Source organism: Polypterus senegalus, chromosome 1 (assembly GCF_016835505.1).
Source record: "Polypterus senegalus isolate Bchr_013 chromosome 1, ASM1683550v1, whole genome shotgun sequence".
Classification (NCBI taxonomy): Eukaryota; Metazoa; Chordata; class Cladistia; order Polypteriformes; family Polypteridae; genus Polypterus; species Polypterus senegalus.
The window spans coordinates 311,329,418-311,351,127 of record NC_053154.1 but is presented as its reverse complement, the minus strand read 5'-3'; the positions used below and the strand labels follow the sequence as shown (position 1 = coordinate 311,351,127).

The window sequence follows — 21,710 nt, the reverse complement described above, 5'->3', positions numbered from 1 at the left end:
CCAAGAGGGCTGCCTTGTTGAACCACAATTTCCATTCAGCCCTATAGGTGTCCAAATGGGAGCTTCACTAAGGGGATGTGGCCACCTAGCATACTGGAGCAACACAAATCTTGAAGACGGGGTCTCCCAGTGTCCATCCATTACCTTGGCCAGCTTGCTGGGTAAGGGAACAGTCCATCCTGAGTGGGATGTCAGTCCATGCTGGCCTTCTGCTACGGTAGGTGGTATAATAGAACTCTGAGGCTAGGGATATGCACTGGCAATCGGAAGGTTGCCTATTCGAATCCCGTAAATGCCAAAAGGGACTCTGCTCTGTTGGTCCCTTAAGCTAGGTCATTAACCTGCAATTGGTGAGTAGTGAGAAAAGCGCAATATAAATGCAAAGACTTATTATTAATTATTATTACATTGCTAAACTCTAAAGGCAGTGCAACACCCGTCTCTCTTAATCTGTGTCGTGTCAGTTTGTCGTTCTTCACATTTGAGTCTTCCGGGTTGGCTGGATGTTTCTTCTTCTTCATTTCCTGCCTCAACTTTTCTCTGCTTTTTTATTTCCCCCTTGTAGCTGATGGCTGACCACACCACCATGCAGCTGCTTACTTTTGGTGAGTCTTTTCTCTGCACATTTGCCCGTTTGTGTAATTAACTTTCTGTTTTAATTAACCTTGGAGCTTGATTTGCCTGATGACCTTTGTGACTGCTTGATTTTGTTCTTTAGTTTTCTTTATCAGCTCACCTTCACTTTAACTTTATTTGAATCAGTGAGGATCCTTAATTTATGTTGTGAGGAAGTTTGAACTTTTTATAGATGATATATAAATATAATGTACTATTATTACTACTGATTGAAGAGATGGTGAGAATCACTTCTGACTTAGATGTGTGGCTCATTCCTGGCACCATTGACCGCAAGTTTCTACTCCAAGTGTTGTATTTGTAAATTATTTTCAGAACTCATCAATTTCAAACGTTCATAAAGGTGTCATCCATGATAAGAACTTCTGTTTGGAAACTTTTATTTGTGGTGAACACATAATATGTCCCCTCAGTCAGCAGCACTGGCCTTCTCTGTTCTGTTTTAATAATAATTATCAGTGTGATTTATTTAGCAGACGCCTTTATCCAAGGTGATCGTGACAGCCCGTGTAGTGGGCTCCCAACTACACCCTGGGTGGTCTGGTTGTTCAGGCCCAATCGGGATCAGAAGTCAGTGATGAATCCCAGAGGCACAGATACAAAAAAAGATTGGGGTTCAAAATTTAAAAGTGGGTTTTTATTCACAGGTGCACGTCAATACAGAGAAGGATCGACATCCCCAAAAACACAGTAAAAGTATACAATATTTACAGTGAGTCTGGCAAGTCCCTAAATGAAAAAGGCAACCAAAAAGATGTATATACACGAAAAGGCAGCAGTCATCCTTAATTAAAAAATACAGGCAGGAAGAAACTCCGCATTAACAAAGCCCCCCAAATAGTATAATTCAAAAAACAAAAAAAAAAAAATTTACAAAGAGAAAACTCAGCGTACAGACGATCCCTGGGGGTTGCGTTTCTAGAGCACCCGTAAATTGTGAAAAAACTGCAGATTTTCAACGTGGTCAAGAAAATGCCTATAAATGCCTATTTTTATAGTTAAAACCCTAAATATGCCCCAAAACACTTTAATTTAGCTTAATACATTATCCTAAAAGAAAAAGAATGTAAAGGTAAACCCGTATACTGTACCATACTGTAGTGCTGTGTCTCCCGCAGTGCTACAATGTAAAATACCAATGTTACACTTATATGTACTGGAACTCATGCAAGCGCATTTTCTTTGGTATAAGTAGGGTAAATGCATAATAATTTAATTTAATTTAATAAAAATGCAGTAAAATGTACAGATGCTCGCCAATAATAAATAATACTGATTGAAGATGACGATGATGATGAATTAGCTTTGCAGTACGATGAAGGTATGTGATGAAGATAATGACTTCACAGCAAAGCAGAGGATTTACAGCTCCTCGATTGGCTACTGTGGCATAACGCTTTAGTTCCGGGAGCAAATCCAGTAGTTCAATTTCTCCTTGAGGGTTTTCTGGATCTTAGGTTCATTGCCAGAAGCCTTAGAAGGTGCAGGAATACTGGGCTGTATCTGCCAGAGATGCGTCACAGGGCAGCAGCCAATCAGCAGTTATGAGAAATGAATAACGCTCTTGGATTGGCAACTTTCACCATCCCAAGCTGCGTTTTCCTCTATGGTTGCTTTGTGTTCTCTCTACAGTACAGTAGTGCCACGAAAAAAGCCATAAAAAATTGCAAAGGATATTTACGGTTTCCACTAACAATTATTAGTTACAGTTAGGTCCATAAATATTTGGACAATATTAGAGACAACTTTTTTCTCATTTTGGTTATGTACATTGAATGAATATACAGTACAATGAATTTTAAATAAAACAACTCAGATGCAGTTGAAGTGTAAACTTTCAGCTTTAATTCAGTGGGTTGAACAAAACGATTGCATAAAAATGTGAGGCAACTAAAGTATTTTTTTAACACAATCCCTTCATTTCAGGGGCTCAAAAGTAATTGGACAATTGACTCAAAGGCTATTTCATGGCAGGTGTGTTCAAGTCCGTCGTTATGTCTTGTCAATTAAGGAGATAAAAGGCCTGGAGTTGATTTGAGGTGTGGTGCTTGCATGTGGAAGATGACAACATGCGGTCAAAGGAGCTCTCCATGCAGGTGAAAGAAGCCATCCTTAAACTGCAAAAACAGAAAAAACCATCCGAGAAACTGCTACAATATTATGAGTGGCAAAATCTACAGTGTGGTACATCCTGAGAAAGAAAGCAAGCACTGCTGAACTCAGCAACGCAAAAAGACCTGGACGTCCACAGAAGACAACAGTGGTGGATAATCGCAGAATCATTTCCATGGTGAAGAGAAACCCCTTCACAACAGCCAACTAAGTGAACAACACTCTCCAGGGCTTGGTCGGCGTATCGATATCCAAGTCTACCATAAAGAGAAGACTGCAGGAAAGTAAATACAGAGGGTGCACTGCAAGGTGCAAGCCACTCATAAGCCTCAAGAATAGAAAGGCTAGATTGGACTTTGCTAAAGAACATCTAAAAAAGCCAGCAGAGTTCTGGAAAAACATTCTTTGGACAGATGAGACCAAGATCAACCTCTACCAGAATGATGGCAAGAAAAAAGTATGGAGAAGGCGTGGAACAGCTCATTATCCAAAGCATAGCACATCATCTGTAAAACACGGTGGAGTCAGGCAGTGTGATGGCTGCCAGTGGCACTGGGACACTCGTGTTTATTGATGATGTGACACAGGACAGAAGCAGCCGAATGAATTCTGAGGTGTTCAGAGACATACTGTCTGCTCAAATCCAGCTAAATGACGTCAAATTGATTCATGATACAGATGGACAATGACCCAAAACATACAGCCAAAGCAACCCAGGAGTTTATTAAAGCAAAGAAGTGGACAGTTCTTGAATGGCCAAGTCAGTCACCTGATCTTAACCCAACTGAGCAGGCATTTCACTTGTTGAAGACTAAACTTCAGACAGAAAGGCCCACAAACAAACAGCAACTGAAAGTAAAGCCGCTGCAGTAAAGGCCTGGCAGAGCATTAAAAAGGAGGAAACCCAGCATCTGGTGATGTCCAGGAGTTCAAGACTTCAGGCTGGCATTGCCAGTAAAGGGTTTTCAAGCAAGTATTAGAAATGAACATTTTATTTCCAGTTATTTCATTTGTCCAATTACTTTTGAGCCCCTGAAATGAAGGGATTGTGTTAATAAAATATTTTAGTTGACTCACATTTTTATGCAATTGTTTTGTTCAACCCACTGAATTAAAGCTGAAAGTCTGCACTTCAACTGCATCAGAGTTGTTTTATTTAAAATTCATTGAACTGTACATTCATTCAATGTACAGAACCAAAATGAGAAAAAAGTTGTCTCTGTCCAAATATTTATGGATCTAACTGTAGGTTCTAAGGAAAAATCCGCAAATGACGAGGCTGCGATCTTTGAAATGCGACTTCACAGGTTTCTACTGTATATACTGTGAAGCCTGGGGTGTGTGCAGCCCCCTTAACCACGACACAGACAGGCTGGACACAAGTTTGCCACACAGCACAGTTTATTTACACGTTGGGGTGCTACCTTCGCTCCCCATAGCACAGCAATGCACCAAATGGCACACAATGCTTATTAATTTCTTTCTTTCTTTCTTTCTTTCTTTCTTTCTTTCTTTCTTTCTTTCTTTCTTTCTTTCTTTCTTTCTTTCTTTCTTTCTTTCTTTCTCTTCCTGTCCACCTCTACTCCTCCTGGCAAGCTTTGTCCTCCACCTCCTGACTCTGGCATTTTGAATAGTGGCTGCTGCATGTGTGCTCCTTGAGCTGCTGTGCCGGGTTGGACCACAATAATTATTTACTTAGGATCTCCTGCCAGCAGATGGCCAGGACTTCCATCTGGGATGCCAATTGTGATGCACGGGTGGGTTCTCTTATTCAGCACATGGGAATGCTCCAGGTGATTCATCAGGATTACCTGGAATCACTCCCAGGCGTGGTGGAAGTCCAGCATAGGGCATAGCAGCTCCCCCTGGTGGCCCCCACGGCCGCACGAAACTCAAGCTCCCAGCATAGCATACCTTGCAGGGATCTGTGGTGCCACAGCTGCTCTCTAGTGTCCAAGGGGAGGTATTGCTGCAGCGATGCTCTCTCTCCCCCGGTCCTTCCATTCCATTGGCGTTACGGCCGGGTAATGGCTAAGACTGCCTGTCACAATACAAAAAGATAAAACATAATTCCCATATATACCTGCACCAAAAATATACTAAGAGAAATTTATATAAATACCGAAAGAAAATATTTACACAAATAATTCACTTTTAAGGCTGAATTTCATTAAGCACTCACCAATATGACTCGGTCGAAAAAGTGAGAGATGACCCTGTTATACTCAACGCTGTTCTACTGGCCAATCCTAGAGCTCCACATCACCCTCTAACCAATCATGGTTAGACAATGCAATCAATCACATCACATCCCGTCTAATAAAGTACAAGAGGCCCTGTGGGCGCCTGTGACCACGCTTGGCAAACTGGGCTTGAGGGCTTTCTGACTCCGTCCTGAAAGTAAGTTAATACCTCTCTCTTTCCAAATCTCTGTTTTAGGTTAACCTTCAGGATTACTTTTACTTAAACTAAACTAAACCTTCCGCAATTTGTTACTTCACAAACTGCTGGAATTCTTCAACTATTTTGCTATTTTGGCCTCCATTTATTCATTAACTTTATATTGATAAAAATGTCAAGAAGAATTCGTGTTCCTTTGTTTTTTCCAGGTCTCCTGGTCCTCTGTCTTCACGCCTCGAGCATCTCGTTGACGTCTCTCCCAGGTCACACGGTGTCCTTGAACTGCACGGATGCCACCAGCAGTGTCGGCTCACCGAGGCTTTGGTACAGGCAGCTACCCCGCGGGCCTCCTCAGCCCATACTGCAAATCTTCAGCCCCAACCACACATCCCACTTTTCCTACTTTAAGTTCGGAGGACATTTTCTCGTAAATAAAAGTTACACTTTAGTCATCCAGAACGTCACCCAAGAAGACGCTGCGACCTATTACTGCTCACAGCTAGAGAAGGACGTGTGCCGCTTCAGCGACGGGATCGAGCTGCGAGTGGACGGTCAGTGTTTTTGGATTTATTGTGTTCTTTTCACTTTACTAATATTAATAATACATTTCATTTATATAGCACCTTTCCTGTGCTCAAGGCACTTTCTACATTTCCATCCAAGTGGGACCCAATCTCATTGAGCTAAACCTCACTGTAGCTGAAATGTCACCCCAAAGGCTTTCTTTGTCCTTTTATTAGACATCATGAGGTGTCACCAATTGTACAGCTGCACTCGAGTCCCAATCCGGGTGTTTTGTCGTGTGGTGGGTGTGGCAGCGTGCTGTATCAGCATATGCTCACATAAGTGTATGAAGTGACAAAAAAATAATATCCAATATTTTGTGTTTCTTATGTCTGATTTTGTTTTATCTCTTCAAGGATCAATGGAAGTGAATGGGACACCTGAAGGTAGGTGACGTTTTGTCACAATTAAAATACTTATAATGATAACTGATGACGGGCCCTGTATCTGTTTTTAATCTAAATATGTTGTAACCAGTAGGGTGTACCACTTTGCTCCAAACCCCAGATCCAATGATGTTCAACATGGTCACGGGTTTGAATCATGGATTTTTTTTAATCCAACAAGCACTAAATACAATCAAACACAGCCAAAACCATACAAACAATTAACTGTTTCCTCTCCTTCCTGACCCAGAGATGCTGCCATCTAACATATCATGGGAGCTGGCAGCCCTGAGTGGTTATCTTCACCTGTCCTTCCATCGTACTGGCTTTCTGGTTGGGTATTGATCTTCAGTCCAACCTTGCCGGGATGCCCTGGCATCTTCTGCCATGCTCAAGCCTAAGGCTGGGTAACATCCTGCCACTCTCTCTACTCATTTGTCACCTGGGCCTTCGGGTCAGGTAAGGTAGGGGAGTGCATCCTGGCAGGGATGCTAGTTCTTTCATGCCATCCATTACAAAGATTAATTGGAAAGGCAACTTCACCTAATAAATGGGCATCTTTTTATAATTCCTGTTTTCAGTGGCATTTTCTTATATGTGTGTAACATGGACATCCCTCATTTGTCACTGCTGTCCCTCTTTTACTAATGACTAGCAATGTTAAGTAACAAATTGTTGGGTAAGTCAAACATAAACGCAATTTCAAAATTATTCGGTAAGAATAGAAGCTGACACAATATAACACATTCAGAATGGATTATGGGCAGTTTGAGCATGCTCAGTGTGAAGCTCTACTATTAGTTTAGTTGAAACCAAGGTCAAATGAACTTGGACACTCTGCTGCAATACTGCGGAAATACTCAAAATGAAGGTACGCTGATACATTTTGAAGTTTGAAGGTACTTTTTTTTTTGACTATATATAAAATGGAGGTTGGCACAGTGGTGCAATGTTAGAACAGAGTTTTAGTTCCTGCTGCTCTCAGCACAGAGTTTGCATGTTCTCCCAATGTCCATGTGATTTTCCCCAGGTTCTCTAGTTACCTCTCACAGTTCAATAATTAGGTAGACTGGCAAGGGCGAATTATCCACTGATATGTGTGTGTGTGTTCTGCTCCACAAAAGCAGGTTTCAAACATGGAGAGTGTAAGAGTCACGGGGGATGGATGAGTGCCTTGGCCGGGGTGGAGGTTGGCTTCCGGCAAGAAAAGGAAGCTACAACGGAAAGACAAGAGGCATCTGCCACCCAATGTTTTACCCTCCAGACCCACACCCCCTTACACAAGGTGGCAGTATCCCATTGGTGGAACACCCATAGGAATATATGCAGTCCTATCCCAGATGTGGCATTGAAGAAGCTGAGTTTTCTGTAATAAGAGTAGTCGGAGTCAGGAGGAGTGCAGACGAGGTTTCAAGGAAGGTGTGAAAGGAGGAAAGAGATGTGTGCTGGTTAATTGTGTTATTGGGGAAGAAGACTGGAAGAACATTGGAGGTAAAGAATACAGAAAATCTTGTATTTGAACCCAGGACTGTGTTGTGTAGTTGTGACTGGGAGCTTTGGGTACTTCTATGCCCCCTACTGGTCACAATGGAAAGACCTAAAATACATTTTTTGCATTTAAGTATGATTAATAGATATCTTAAATGTTTACTTGAATTTTTTGCTTATGGGCTAAATTTACTTTTACTTGAATAACCTTTCAGAAAGTTGTTGTTACTTTTACCTAAGTGTGATTTCTGAGCACTTTATGTCGCCCTGCTAATGACTAGCGGGATATGCAAACTCATCTCACAAAAAAATCTCTGGTCTCAATTGACATCAAATTATTGTATTACTCTCTGATGTCATTGTCACCATCTGACAAAATCCCATCATAAAGAATCAACCATGAAGTAAGGGTCTCACAGCCTGCCTGTTGCTCATACTGTGATTTTCCTAAACTGAAATGGCAACACCTCCAGTTATTTATTGACTCAGACTGAAACAGAAATGTCTTAATGTAGAAGACCAGGGGCCTCATGTAGAAATGGTGTGTATGCACAAAAATGCTGCGTACGCCCGTTTCCCCACACACTTTGAGATGTATAAAAACTAAACTTGTCGTAAAGCCACACACATTTCTATGGCAGCCTCACACCGTGCATACTCACTTTTGTGCTTGTCTTTGCAAACGGACAGCACCCCACGTCAAAGCAGTCTCCCTGTCTTCTTTTAGATTCACATCCATGACGCGGCTTTATCAAATACACCGAAATTAATTGCAAATTGTTTACAAATTTAAGGTACTTGATTGTAACCAACGGTGGTGCAGTGGGTAATGCTGCTGCCTCGCAGTTGGGAGACCTGGGTCAGCTTCCCGGGTCCTCTCTGCATGGAGTTTGCATGTTCTCTCCGTGTCTGCCTGCGTTTCCTTCCATAGTCCAAAGACATGCAGGTTAGGTGCATTGGTGATCCTAAATTGTCCCTAGTGTGTGCTTGGTGTGTGGGTGTGTGTGGCCTGCCCAGGGTTTGTTCCCTGCTTTGCACCCTGTGTTGGCTGGGATTGTCTCCAGCACACTCCTGTAGTTAGAACATAGCGGGATGGATAATGGATGGATTGCAATCAACCTGAAACAATATAATGGTGCACAGAATGGCCAAACTATTACAAACACCACAGCTGCTTTAATGCACTATTGAGAGAATTTTTACTCATTGTATCTGAGTGTGGAATATATATATATATATATATATATATATTGTAATAAAGGCGCCCGACCCGGCACAGACCACGCTGAGGCACGTGTTCACACTCAAAGGCTCTTTTATTTTTCTTCAGCTGTGTGACATGCCTTACCCGTGCCACACAACCCAAACACAGTCCAAGCACAAAACACACAGTTACCACCAAACCAACACTTTCCTGCTCCACCACTCCTCCCAGGCAACCTCGTCCTCTTCCTCCCGATTCTGGCCTCGATTGCTGGGAGGCAGGCCCTTTTATACCCCACCCGGAAGTGATTCAGGTGCCTGACCAGCTGGTCTTAATTGCACCTCCGGGTGGGGCTGATAAACCGTCCAGTGTGGTGGCTGGATCTCTGCAGCACCCCCTAGCGGCCACCCCATCTCCCAACCGGGCTGCAGTGGTGTACTTCATGTCCCATGGAGCCACGGGGGAGATTGAGGAGGAATCCACTGCCAGGGAGACTGCCCCCAAGCGCCCCGGGGAAGGTATTGCAATGTCCACAATGGCTCCCCTGGGACGTATGCGGCAGAGGCGTCCCGGCCGGGCATGGGATCCAGCTGTCCATCACAATATATATAAATATATATATAACTTCCTTTTAAAGATAACTTCCATTCCCAATAATACAATGTATAATCACATATACATACATATTTAGGTCAGAGAGAACCCAAGGGACATCACAGCCAAGTGGGAGAATGCTGACAACCAGAGGCCCCATCCGACATGAATGTTCAGCAGCACACAGGCTTCTGAATTTGTGTTGCATCCTCGTCATTATAACCACTCGCATATTTGTATATTCATAGAATTCATGTCAGATATGGGTGACTGCCAGATAGGCTGTTTATTTCTGGATTGAACCCTAATAACACTTTCACCTGTTCTCATCATTGATGTCTTCTATAGACTGTGGTCATGTTTAAAACAGCCAGTCTGTGCGTCTTTCACATGCCGTTGTCCATCTTCTCCAGGTCAGGCCTGCTTTAATCAATTTAAATCCCTGCCCATGGAATTTGTACTTAAATTGACCACACACCAACTAGGGCAACTGTCCTGCCGTGCCCCCTTCCTATTGTTTTTGTCACAAGTCTCCCACCCCCATCAGCCAGCTTGTCTCACAGGTCTTTTCGGTCCGCTGGCTTACCTAAATGCGTCCAGTTTCTGCTTATAGGAGTAAAATCAGATACAAAAAAACAGAGGTGGGCAGATTCAGTCCTTTATGTCCGCAGTGGCTGCAGGTTTTTGCTCCAACCCAGTTGCTTAATAAGAAGCCCTTATTGCTCAAGTGACACAGCTGCTTCATTTTAGTTGTCTCGCTCGTTAAGATTTTGAACCTTTATGCTTACTTTAGACTTAAACATCTGCATTCTTGTTTTTTTTAATTGCTCCTTATTAGCAATAAGATGCAAATGACAAAATAGACCAGCATTTCTCCATTTAGCTTGTTACTATTGACAGTTGTGTGTATTCATCATGCACTATTGAGTTTAATGAAGTGTTAGTATTAAATAAAATGTGCTGCAATAAACTGCTATAGGTAAAACTGTATTTAGCTATCTCTCTATTGTAAAAAAAAAAATTAGATGAGACATGATCTGTAAGAGAGACAGGGAGACACTTCACATTCACTTCCTGCGACACGGTCAAGTCACGTCATACTGACATCCATTGGAAGCATGTTCCCATGAGACGGTGACCTAGGCAAGGAATGTAATAATCAGCCCGAAACAAGTGGAGCTGAAAACCTTGCAGGTCCAAACAGTCTCAGAAATGAAAGACAAAGGCAGGTCCAAACATACACAGTTCAAAGTGGCTCAAAACAAACGGCGCGATACACACACGCAGAGCAAGTTAAAGAATATAACAGTACTACAATTCTAAGGTGTCAAACAACTGAGAGTACAGATGACATTTGCACAAGCAAAGGAAATTATTACTCTGTGAAATAACAGAACAGCAAAAGGAGATTGAATATATGGACAGAGGTGATATGTCGGAAGTATGTAGATATTGTAAGGCTGTACAGTTTATGTCAGAGACTCGTCTAATTCGTGCTGCCATCAGGGAAAAGTACCATAAGCTATGAGAATCTGTGTTCCCCCAACAATTACTGCTACGACAAGTTTAATTTAGAAAAAAACAAACTTTGGTCAGGTGTATATTTTGCGTTCAGATCATTCAATGCACAAAACGTTGATTTACACAATAATGGACCATACGCTATGAGAATCTGTGTTCTCGCAACAATTACAGCTACGACAAATTTAATTTAGAAAAAAACACAATTTAGTCAGGTGTATCTTTATGATTATGGAGAAGCGAAGCAACATAGAATCGAAAGAGTTAAACGATCCGACGTCATAGAAGTTCTATAGCCAATAATGGATACTAATCCATACATCCAAAAGTATCACACTTTACACGACATTTATCAGCAAAACACGGACAAATACATTTTCTTGTATTTCTATATGAATCCGAAAGAACACAGTCACATTTATAATAAACCCAAATGTGACAAATTGTCAGCAATAATTATTTCGAAAGGTGGAGATAACAAAGACAGAGTAGATATTTGTGTATATCTAAAGGCAAATCATGATTCGTCATTTCTGTCAAATACATCACCACATGCCGACCCTTTAATCTTTCCTTTGCTTTTCCCAGATGGCAAAACAGGATGATGGTACAATATGAAACAAACACAAATTTGTGAAATGCATTCAGTTAAGATATGACTTCGAACTGGCAGAAGTAGCCCACAAGTTGATAGGATTCCTTATTTTTGATATAAAGCAGGGGCACAAAATCTCATTGATCGAGGGGGCAAAGCATTTTCGAGTTATCGTGCTTACACAGACCCACAGAGACTTAATTTTAAAAATAGTATTTTCAGACTCAGGAAGGTCTAAAATGTCAAGATTCATCAAAATCTCAAGGTTGAATATTTTCATGATTCCTGTACTTTCTCTATGCTATGTGCACGAGAAAGTTAAAAACACCATCATTGGGGTACCCTCTCTTTCCACTGCTGCTTCAGGGGTGGCTCAGAACCAATGGATTGTCGCCAAGGACAGTATCTCCAGCAGTGTCCCAACCTCTGGCACTCAAAACACCATTTTGTTCGACTTTTAAAGTAGAAGGGAAACAATAGGTGAACCAGAAAAGAAAACAGAGAAAAGTAAAGATTACTAATGATTGCAGATTCACTGGGAAGGATGATAATTCTATGCATATTTAGTTTAATAAGAGTAGGACTAAATTGAAGCTACAAAAAAAGCACAATTAAATAAGTGGAGTTTCAGTATTAGCCTGGCATTTATCCATTGGTAAAGTATTCCAGATTTTTAGTGCATAATAGCAAAAAGTCACCTCACCACTTCTTTTAAGGTTGCATCTTGGAATTATAAGCAGACCACCATTAGAAGATCTAAGGTTTTATCGTATGGAGTGTCTGGAGGAAGGCCTTCCACAATACAGGACGGAGCAGATTATTTAAAGCTTCATACACCATTAGTAGTATTCCATCCATCCATCCATTATCCAACCCGCTATATCCTAACAACAGGGTCACGGAGGTCAGCTGGAGCCAATCCCAGCCAACACAGGGCACAAGGCAGGAAACAAACCCCAGGCAGGGTGCCGGCCCACCGCAGGGCACATACACACACACACACACATACACTAGGGACAATTTAGAATCGCCAACGCACTTAACCTGCATGTCTTTGGACTGTGGGGGGAAACCCACGCAGACAGAGGGAGAACATGCAAACTCCACGCAGGGAGGACCCGGAAAGCGAACCCGGGTCTCCTAACTGAGAGGCAACAGTGCTACCCACTGCGCCACCGTGCTGCCCTACATAACAGCATGGGCAACCAATGTCATGATGCTTACACTGGTGTGATACGTTCAGGTTTCTCTTTTCTGGTTAAGAGTCATGCTGGCACATTCTGCACTAACAGCATCATGTAGGCTTCCTTGGTTGCTTGTTCAAATTTAGCACCATTAGGTGGTCCTCCTCTGCAATGCGTGAAGATCAAGAGGCCATACGGCCCCATTCAGTGTCTTGTGCTCGATGCATTCCTTATAATAAACTCATCTCGATTTTGTTTTTGCTACTTTGAAGAAGCAACTAGTCATAGACTAGTTGCAAACTTGCAATTGAAAAGAGGGGATTCTCAAATTATTGGCAGGCACTCACCTAGGAGCCCCATCTCTAATCAAAGCCAATGGTATGCAGAACACTACAAGGCCATTTGAATGAGTGCCATGAGCTGCAAACTTCTGTAAAAACTACAAAAAGCAAAAGAGAAGGAAAAGATGGAAAGCTGAAGGTTGTCTGAATCATGGTCCTTAATGAACAAACACCCATGTCTGTCTTCATTCTTGACTTTGTCAGCAGGTGCAGCTGGACTTTCTTGTCACTGTAGAATTTTGATTTGGGTGTCTGCCATCTTGGGATTCCTGCTGTTGGTGATGACCTCTGCTTTGACGTACGCAGTGTGCAGACCGAAGTCTAAAGGTGAGCATCCAACAGTACATTTAAGAAATGGTTTGTCTCTTTGGTTTTGACCCCGACGTGCTCTCAGTTTTGGTTTCACTTTTTCTTCTGATCCTGAAGTAAAAGTGATCCCTTTTTTAGGGCAGAACATGGCCTACACATTATTAAATCAAATTTATTCACAATTTTTTTTTACCACTTTGTAGCATATCATGACATGGACATCTTTGGTACAGAGCCAATGTCCTAACGTTGTCTGTGGCTTTGTCCCTGCCATATTTGACTGTCCTGCATTTTGACATAAGAGTTAAGGGATTTGCTTCTTCTTCTTGATTTTTTAGTGAGACGGCTTTCAAAGCAAATGGAAAGTGACCAGAAATCCAGAAGGCGATGCTTCGATTCTGAGGTAAAGTAAAGACGTGTGATTTCCATAAAGCCAGAGGCTCTCGTCTGACCCCAGGGGTCTGTTTCAGCACTGGTCACTAATGCCAGCAGAGACCACCCAACACTCCATGACTTCATTTAGTTGAAATATGGCACCAGCTGGAGCAGAGCTGCATGCCTGAGCAGCACATTTAGGTGCTTGTTGAATTCAGAAAGGTGCTAAACAACATAAAAGTCGTTGCTCTTGAATAAATAGAGCATGAAAACTGCTGGGAAACTGGTTTGAATCGCTGGCCCATTTCTTTGTGTGGATTTTGTGCTGGAGTCCTCCCAGCACTCTGTTATCCTCTCCTATCCTATTAGGGCTAATTGGTCAATCCAAATTGGGACAATTGTGTGTGTTTATGATGAGCTGCCAGCCCGTCTTTATGGCTGGTTCCTGCCTTGAACCCAGTGCTGCAGGTTAAGGCTCCAGCACTACAAATCCCTCCAAAATGATCCTTAGCTGGATCAAGAGGTTGAAGAATCATATGTTACAAAAACGATTTCATGCCTGCCCCAAACTGGGATAGTGACACCGTCCCTTTCTGCTTCCAGCACGCTGAGCATGGGAAAGAAACTATATGAATAAAATGCATTATTATTATTATTATTATTATTATTATTATTATTATTATTATTATTATTATTATTATTATTATTACAAGGGGGCTCTGTCCCCTGCCCACTTCGCTCGCCAACCCCCAGGCGGGCGCTATGCGCTAGCAACTTCACAGCTCTGCCGCTCGTGGATGTTGATGTACATCCAGATTGTTATTTTCATGGAAATTGTTGCACATTACAGCAAGTAGTTAACCATAGTAAAAAATAGTAAAACGTAATAATTTGAAAGTAAATTATGTTTCATGTTGCGTTAGAGTTATTCGTTACATTATATGTTTTCATTCTGTTTGGCTTTGAAATTAACACGCAAATACTTTTTAAACTTAAACTGTTACTCTAAAACTTCAGTAAAAATAATTTTTGGAGTTAACTTTTCATCAATATCGCATTGAATTTTGATTCCGTGTTTGGACTTACATCGTGACAACGCAACATATAGCTGCCCATGAGTGAATTTTGTTTCTTTCTCTCTAATGAATAAACCGAACTTTTTCGAATGTTTGTCTCTGTGATTTGTTAATTGTCATAGCAAAAGCTATTCTAACGGGAAACTGTAAACATTTTGAAACCAGTTAATGCTTGCAGATATTCTTCGTGATATTGTAAGTTGATGTTTTCATCTTCTGCACGATCACCACCAACTGTTTCAGCAGAGTCTATTGATACGCATTTAACCAATTTGCTGTGTAACTGATCGACATTTTTGGCATTAATTCATTTGACTTCATTGTTTCTCGGTGCTAGGATTGCCCGTGTACTCATTTCTTCTGTTGATAGCCCTTCGGGATGAAATTCTTCAATAAGATTTGGACATAATAAGTCCTCTTTTATTGGGAATTTAAAGTGAGGAAAACATAAAAATTTATAAGAGCTGAGCGTGCAGGAACTGATTCTGTCAAAAACATTCACACAAATGAGAGGTGAGAGGACCGCGGGCGTGGGCCGTGAATCGGAAATTGTTCAGAGGAGGGAGGGACTTGAAAAAATCTCTTGGCAATAGTCTCGTCTCGTCTCAAGATTTTCTTTTATAATAGAGAGAATATTATTATTATTAGTAGTAGTAGTAGTAGGAGTAGTAGTACAACCCCAATTCCAATGAAGTTGGGACGTTGTGTAAAACGTAAATAAAAACAGAATACAATGATTTGAAAATCCTTTTCAACCTATATTCAATTGAATACACTACAAAGACAAGATATCAAATGTTCAAACTGATAAACTTTATTGTTGTTTTGCAAATCTTCACTCATTTTGAATTTGATGCCTGCAACACGTTGGAATTGGTGTTTTATTATTCATGCCACATTTAACTGCCTCATCAATTTTTTGAAGTTCAGGATCACATTTCTTGTCATATGTGCACAGCACAGTGAAATTTTGACTTGCATGTTTCCCTCAGACAGGTGACAGTAATACAGTATTCACAAACATACACACATACGCACTCGGAAAACATACATGCTGTGACCACTAGGGGCCATAACACTGCCCCCAAACCCCAGACACAACTAAAATGACACAAGTCCAGGGTTCAAACACAAGGGCTTATTTATTATCAAAAATAACCTTACAAAGGCTTCCACAAGTGACACAACCACAAGTATTCTCTTTGTAATTAGAAAACCGAGAGCTTTCTTTATTGATCAATATAGTGACTTAATAACTGTACTCACTGGCCCCTAACCATCTGTCAATCTCTCCATCTCCGTTACCCTCGATTGTGAACATAACCCCAAAGTTCCCACCCTCCTCTACTTGGAGGCATTAGTTATTCCCACTCGGAGAGGATGGCCCACCTTCTTCCTACTCAAGACTAACACAGGCTAAGTTCAGGTTTTCTTCATCTGTTGGTATCCTGTTGGGAAGTCTACCATACATACAAAATTCTGGGCTTTTATCTACATATTTGAAAGTTTTTCAAAGCACAAATACACAACCTCATATCCATAGAGCCAATCATAAAATGAAATGGTGCTTTCTCAAGTCACAGTTCTATGAGGAAGCACGAAACCCAGATTTTTAAGAGTTTGCGTCTGGTGCTAGGGCATAGCCCATTGGAAACACTTCTGGGTCAAGCAGAAGTCCCCTAAAGCAAGTATAACAAATCCCCAAAGCACTCTACTGGTGTCGCCATTGAAGCCCAGAAGGTCTACTCCATGGCACTGCAATTCCCAGTATGCCCTGCTGCTGTTCATTTGGGAATAGAGACTCAGGAGTGCTGCCATCTAGCATACTGGCGGAGACCATAGCTACATCCCATCATCTCCCTTTGTCCTTCCAATGTACTGGTCTTCTGGCTGAGTAACTGTCTCTGCTTCATGTTCAATGGGATACCAACATACTCTTCCTAATGCTGGCATTTTCTGCCAGTCTCTTGAAGAGAATGTGTAATGTTGCATTTTTCCCTCTGTTGTGGGGTACAAAAATCTGAACATTTTGTTTTAAAGTTCCATTATATTTTGTTCAAGACAAGACAACAGATGAACTACATTCAGGACAAATCAAAGCATGTCTTCTTCCCAGTTATATCTCACTTTTAAAACAACTGTCCCAAAGAAAGGAAGACATGTTGGTAGTTCAGGCTATCAATTACTTTATTACCTGAGAAAGAATGGACATTTAATTTTTTTACAGCCTGGGAAAAGAAGACCTGCCGATACCTCAGAGAACATATAAAAGTTTTATTGTTTGGGAAAACGGACAGTGAATTCATTCATCATATTGACAGCGAACCAATCAGAATATCTAACAATCACATCTTGCAAAACCCCCTGGTAGAATGTTAGAATAAATATACCTCGTCTGAAGTGCGAGAAGGAGGGAGGAAGAAGAAGGGGCAAAGATGTCATAAAAGAACAGTTGACGTCAAATTGCGGCCATTTCCATCTGATCGTCAGAAAAGCATCTCACTAAAAACTAGTGCTAGATCACAATCCACCTGTGACATTCATCCTTGTCATCTTTAACTTTTCGTAAGCTTTTTCTAAAGACTATATATCCAGACTTTACTATCAGTCCTATTTTCTATTATTATTTTTTCCACTGGTATTATTATTATTCCTGCAATAAATACCATTCTGCTTTTAACTTTCTATGCTTTGTCTTCATGTCTAGAGTGATTGAAGTAATAAGTTAGATTTCTTTTAGCACCTGATGCAGCCGGAAGATCAGCTTACGCTTTGTGCTGTGAGGTTTATTAAGGCTGAGGGTGAGAGCTCCACCCAATAGTAGGGAACAGTACGTTAAGTAAGGCATTCTTGGTTGATAAATGACCTATAGCCAAGAGTTCTGAGCCTTTGTATATGTAAATGTGTTCTAGGAGACCGAAATTAATATTTATGTCTGAGATCTATTCAAAAAATTGTATATTTAAGTCTCTTGAAGTGCTTAATTGAGTGACAGGCTGTGTTATTCTTAAGGCACTTGTGTGGTTTAACGTGCTAGAGTTTGACCAACTGGTGTGTTTGTCATTCATAGGGCACTGTTGTGGTTATGGTGTGTGTGTATGTGTATATCTATGTATGTGTGTGATAATCATAAAATGCAACAGTAGACTAACCGGTAACGAACCAGATGAGTACACTTAGCCTTGAAGAAAAAATATAAAGGGTAAACAGAGGGAAATACTACGATAAAACACCCTCTTCCCAGCCTCCCAACCTGGTAATAGACCAGCACCCATCCTGCACAGGGTGCCAGCCCTTGGGTGCTGTCCATCACAATACATAGAATGAAACATATTTTGATACAGTGGTTTCAGAAACTATTCCAACCCCTTCACCTTTTATTTTGCTGTAGATTGAATTTTAAAAGGAGAATTTTGCTATTTTTGCCCATCAGTCTGCACTCACTACCCATAATGACAAAACAAAAATGTGTTTTAGAGAAAGGTTTGTAAAAATATTAAAAATCAAAAACTGAAATCTCTTCTGCAAAGAAGCATTCAGGCTTTGCACACCTGGCTTGGAGAAGTTGATCCCATTCTTACTGACAGGTCCTCTCAAGCTCCATTGTGGAGGGTCTTTAAATAGCCATCTTCAGGTCTCTCGACACATGTTCTATGGGGGTTACATCTGAGCAACTCAAGGACAGTCACAGACTTGTCCCAAAGGCACTCTAGTATTGTCTTGCTAGTACGCTTTTGGTCATTGAACTGTCACCCCAGTTTGATGTGCCATCTATTCTGGAGCAGGTTATCTTCAAGGACCTCCCTATGTTTGCCTCCATTCATCCTGTCCCCATATCATGACGCTGCTACCATAGGCATGGAATTTGGTGGGTGCCAGTGGCAGTTGGCAGTGCCAGGTCTTTACCAGACATGATATTTAGATTTCTGCCCAAACAGAACACTATGGGCTATTTCTATTAATTGTCCATTTGCACATTTTTTTAATTGCACCTCTTTAGCCTGCCTCAATAAAAGTACCACTGGCCCTCAGTGCCATAACTAGATGTCATTGTCCTGCTCATTTAACATTGAGGACACAGGTTGTCACAGACCGATATCACCTGAGTTATGTGCCTTGAGTGTAACAAAAAACGCTTGTGTTTTCTCCAGCTGTATGGCTACTTTTTTGTAAGATTCTCAGTGTTTTAGGTTTCTTTAAAATGGACTGAATAGGCAAAAATAAGAGAATGTTGCATTATTATTAGGTTTCTACAGTTAATATTTTACTGACTGGGTATGTTCCAATTTCATTTCAGATTTCGTCGACCAAAAAAGAGTTGGAGGGTGAATATGAGGTAAATTTGGACTGTTATTTCTAGACGTGCATCAGAGGCTTGGGTCCACATCTTGCATATCTGTTCTATTTCTTTTCTTTTCAACATATGTTTCCATTTGGGATGGTTGCAGCATATTTGGGGACTGAAGCCTTAAAATTGTGTGAGGCATAAAATAAGTTAGAATGGGATGGGCCGTGGAACACAGGGGTGCTATAGAAGAAAGGGTAGATCAGACTCTTTAATCTTAGGAGACTTTCATACAGGAAGTGACTTCCTTCACATCTTCTGCAACTCTGTTATGGCCAATATGGTGTGATGGACTAGTAACATCACTTCAAAAGAGGACCACCAAATCAACAAGCTAATTAAAAGAGCAGACTCAGTTATGGGACACTATTATATAGTGCCTTTCACATCTATCTATCTATCTATCTATCTATCTATCTATCTATCTATCTATCTATCTATCTATCTATCTATCTATTATATAGTGCCTTTTCTATCTATCTATCTATCTATCTATCTATCTATCTATCTATCTATCTATCTATCTATCTATCTATCTATCTATTATATAGTGCCTTTTCTATCTATCTATCTATCTATCTATCTATCTATCTATCTATCTATCTATCTATCTATCTATCATATAGTGCCTTTTCTATCTATCTATCATATAGTGCCTTTTCTATCTATCTATCTATCTATCTATCTATCTATCTATCTATCTATCTATCTATCTATCTATCTATCTATCTATTATATAGTGCCTTTCATATCTATCTATCTATCTATCTATCTATCTATCTATCTATCTATAAGATTAGATGTAGACAAGGGGACAAGACATAAAACCATAAGAACTTCAGAAGTATCCTCATATTGCAAAACTCCTCAGCTTGTTATGGACAGTGAGGCAAGCTACCCCACCCACGGTCTTTGTTTCAGCTGTATGAATTTAAAGTGTTACAACATAAGAAACATAAGAAATTTGACCAATGAGAGGAGAACATTCAATCCATTTCTCACTTGTTTGTTTAGCTCACAGCTAAGCTGTCCCAGTATCTCCTCCTGACTCTTCTTAAAGGTTGTCGAGGTATCTACTTGAACTCTGTGTCTCAGTAGTTTGTTCCAGAGTCTCACAACTCTTTGCATAAAGAAGAGCTTCCTGCCTTCAGTCCTAATTGCATGTCCCGTTAATTTCCACTGGTGTTCTCGAGTACGAGATTCACTGCTAAGTTGTTTGAATTCTGCTGGATCTTCCATATCAATGGAGTTATCTGGATGAGGTCTCCTCTGCTCAGACTAAACAGGTTTAATTCTCAGAGTCTGTCAGAGTACGGCATGGCCTTCATTCCCATGGTGCACTTGGTTGCTCTCCTCTGCTGCTCTGTCTTTCTTGCAGCGTGAAGACCAGAATTACACACAGTACTCCAGATGAGATCTCACTGGTGTGTTATAACATCCCTCAATTTCAGTTTTTATAATATTTACCAGATCTCACTCCCTGTAACTTTATAAATTGAGACAGAAGTTAAGAAGATTTACTACTGCAAAAGAAATCTCGAAAAACCGCGCCTGAGTCCGTAGACCTGGTAACAAAAGACGAGCACAGGAGACGTTAACCGGAATGGTATAAGTGCTGGGACACGGGTATGGCATATCAAGGGGAGAAGCTGAAGCGGCTGAAAGGGAATTTCTGTACGTTTTATAACAAAATTATTTTTGTTTGACAATTCTGGGAATTTTTGGGTCCCCCGCCCCCTCTTAAACTGATGGTTGGAATTTATTTCTGCAGATGCTCTCCCACAAGGACCAGGCTTTATATGAAGTATGTCAACACTCCCAGCAAACAGCAAGGAAATGAAGAATGGAGCAGAGCAGAGGAAGATCAATCAGTCTGTGGGGAAGTTCAGTAGTTGGCTTTAATAAAAGTAAAATGCAGTTTGATTTTCACAATTTCACAACTTCAAAGAATCTCATTAAAAAAAAAAAAAATATTGCCAAGTATGCCACGTAGGACCCATTTACTGAAACAATTAGAAGGAGGAACAGAGAGATGGAAGGAGTTACTAGCGACATGGGATACTCTGACCTAACTGAGGTGGCACAGAAGGAGATTCTTGGCTGCTGTTAAGCTCTATGGCATCAATGACTATTCAGGCCCCTAGGAGGTAGCAGCTTGGATTTTGTAGAAATAGTGAAATCGTTGAATGTCCGATGTTGAAAGCAGCAAACAGTGGAAATGCTTGTGATGAATCGCACCGGCGTTTTTTGAAGCGTGTCAGTGTTGTAATGGCGCTCCTTTCTCCTCTCTCCTTCCCTTTTCTCCTTCCTCTATTTGTTAAAATAAAAATAACCCCGATGAAGTGGGTGTACTGACAGGAAAATACCACAGGGGGTCACAGTTTCACAGTGTTACCCTTCCTGCTTGATTCCAGGGGGATAACATTTAAAGAGACACAAGCAGATTATTTATAAATGGGACAACGGCATAAAAGACGCGACTCAGCACAAAACACATGTTTTCATGTAGCGACGCTACAACTGGAAACTCTTAGAGGGGGTGCATGGTGTTTTGTGGCCAGTGATAAGGCCTATTTTGTC

At 41.0% G+C, this 21,710-nt stretch overlaps 1 protein-coding gene across 2 annotated transcripts; it reads left to right on the top strand.

The window, feature by feature from the left end:
• Positions 1–558: 558 nt before the first annotated feature.
• Positions 559–21,461, top strand: LOC120519571 (signal-regulatory protein beta-2-like). Of its 2 annotated transcripts, none has more exons than XM_039742526.1 (7): positions 559–605; positions 5,358–5,699; positions 6,069–6,098; positions 13,233–13,352; positions 13,673–13,737; positions 19,083–19,121; positions 20,902–21,461. In XM_039742526.1, the coding sequence occupies exons 1-7, from the start codon at positions 569–571 to the stop codon at positions 20,968–20,970; spliced, it is 702 nt and encodes a 233-aa protein (XP_039598460.1). In that variant the 5' UTR covers positions 559–568; the 3' UTR covers positions 20,971–21,461. The 2 variants fall into 2 exon arrangements, with proteins under 2 accessions (XP_039598460.1, XP_039598454.1); XM_039742520.1 differs by having other exon boundaries at positions 13,230–13,352.
• The last annotated feature ends 249 nt before the right edge of the window (positions 21,462–21,710 follow it).